The sequence below is a fragment of the Cololabis saira genome, chromosome 9 (assembly GCF_033807715.1).
Source record: "Cololabis saira isolate AMF1-May2022 chromosome 9, fColSai1.1, whole genome shotgun sequence".
NCBI lineage: Eukaryota > Metazoa > Chordata > Actinopteri > Beloniformes > Belonidae > Cololabis > Cololabis saira.
In genome coordinates, this window is record NC_084595.1 from 43189765 (window position 1) to 43191410 (window position 1646).

At 48.4% G+C, this 1646-nt stretch overlaps 1 protein-coding gene across 1 annotated transcript in view; it reads left to right on the forward strand.

Moving 5' to 3' along the window:
- The window catches only part of LOC133451194 (PR domain zinc finger protein 12-like), an 8413-nt gene extending 6767 nt beyond the window's left edge, over positions 1 to 1646 (forward strand). The window contains exon 6 of the mRNA XM_061730160.1: positions 816 to 1646. Coding sequence (XP_061586144.1) covers positions 816 to 1324 — 509 coding nt within the window. The 3' untranslated portion in view covers positions 1325 to 1646. The remainder of the gene's footprint in view (positions 1 to 815) is intronic.

The following is a 1646-nucleotide window of genomic DNA, read 5'->3' on the forward strand; positions in this document are numbered from 1 at the left end:
TTTCATGTACAGTACAAGACAATTCAAAGTAATTTTACATAAAAGGATTTTTAGAAATTCAGGTGTTGTACGTAGGTGTTATGCAAAGGGGGTGTGCACTTCCCTATCCTTAGCTTAATTAAAGTGAGCTTGCTAGCGTTTTTATTGATTCACTTGAATTTGAACTTTAGATTTACAAATATAGCCTGTTTTCTTCTTAAACTGTAACGGTGCACCACAAATCATGAGCGCTATGTTGCATAGAGAGCTGACGAGGATGTTAATGGACCAAATAAACGTAAACTTAGCTGAGTTTAAGAACCAGTCAAAAGCTTCTACTTTATTTTACAGGTGAAGTGCAACAACAATGAAACAGTACAAAAGAGTATTAGGGCCATGCAGGAGAAAAATAAAAATAATATTTTAGAGGTGGAAGATTTGTTTTTCATTAAGCACTTCGAGAAAAAAGTTGAAATGTTGAGAAAAAAGTAAAAATGTTGAAATTAATGTTGAAGTACAATTTCGAGAAAAAAGTCGAAATGTTTGAGAAAAAAGTAAAAATTTTGTGAATAAACTTGAAATGTTGAGAAAAAAGGCGAAATTTCGACTTTATTCTTGAAATTGTATTTCAACATTAATCTCGACATTTCGACTTTTTACTCGACATTTCGACTTTTTTCTCGAAGTGCACAATAAAAAAAAATCTTCCCCTCTCAAATGTTTTTTCTCCTGCATGGCCCTAATGCTCTTCCGTAGAAACAGAGGTGACAGTAGTGATGGAAAACCATTACAAACGTTTTTATATTTTCCCCTGACATGTTCCTTCTCTTTTCCAGATGACTTCCATACCTGTGAAGGCTCCTCCTCTTCCTCTTCCTTGCCGTCCTCCACCTCTTCCTCCTCCTCCTCCTCCTCGTCCTCCTCCATCAGCCTGGGGCGCATGCGCTGCGTCATCTGCCACCGGGGCTTCAACTCGCGGAGCAACCTGCGCTCGCACATGCGCATCCACACGCTGGACAAGCCGTTCGTGTGCCGCTTCTGCAACCGCCGCTTCAGCCAGTCGTCCACGCTGCGCAACCACGTGCGGCTGCACACGGGCGAGCGGCCCTACAAGTGCCACGTGTGCCAGTCCGCGTACTCGCAGCTGGCCGGCCTGCGCGCCCACCAGAAGAGTGCGCGGCACCGGCCCACCGGGGGGGAGGCGGCGGCCGCGGGAGGAGGAGTGGTGGTGATCGGGGCAGGGGGGAGGGTGGGGGTGCACTCACCCCCACCTCACCCGCCGCAGCTGACCGCCGTGCCCCACCCCGCCTCGCTGGTGCACCACATCCCCACCATGGTGCTGTGACCTGCATGATACTGTCCGGTTCCTGCTCAGGCCAGACCGCTGGAGCAGCAGGAAACTCATCTGCAAAAGTTAGGACCCCCTGTTAGAGCCCAGATATACTTGCAGTTCAGGCCGCGTACGCGTCATGGCCGCCACGCGTATCCTGCGTTCATTTGACGCGTCGATGTGCACGTTCTCAAAAAGACACTGAACGCGTACGCTGGTCGTGGTCTGATACCAGCGGGCAGCAGGTGATGACGTGGAGGTCGCTGGAGCCATTTCCTTTGGCGAGATCCCAACCAAAGCAATGTTATAATCTCCTACATCATCCAATGGTGTCATG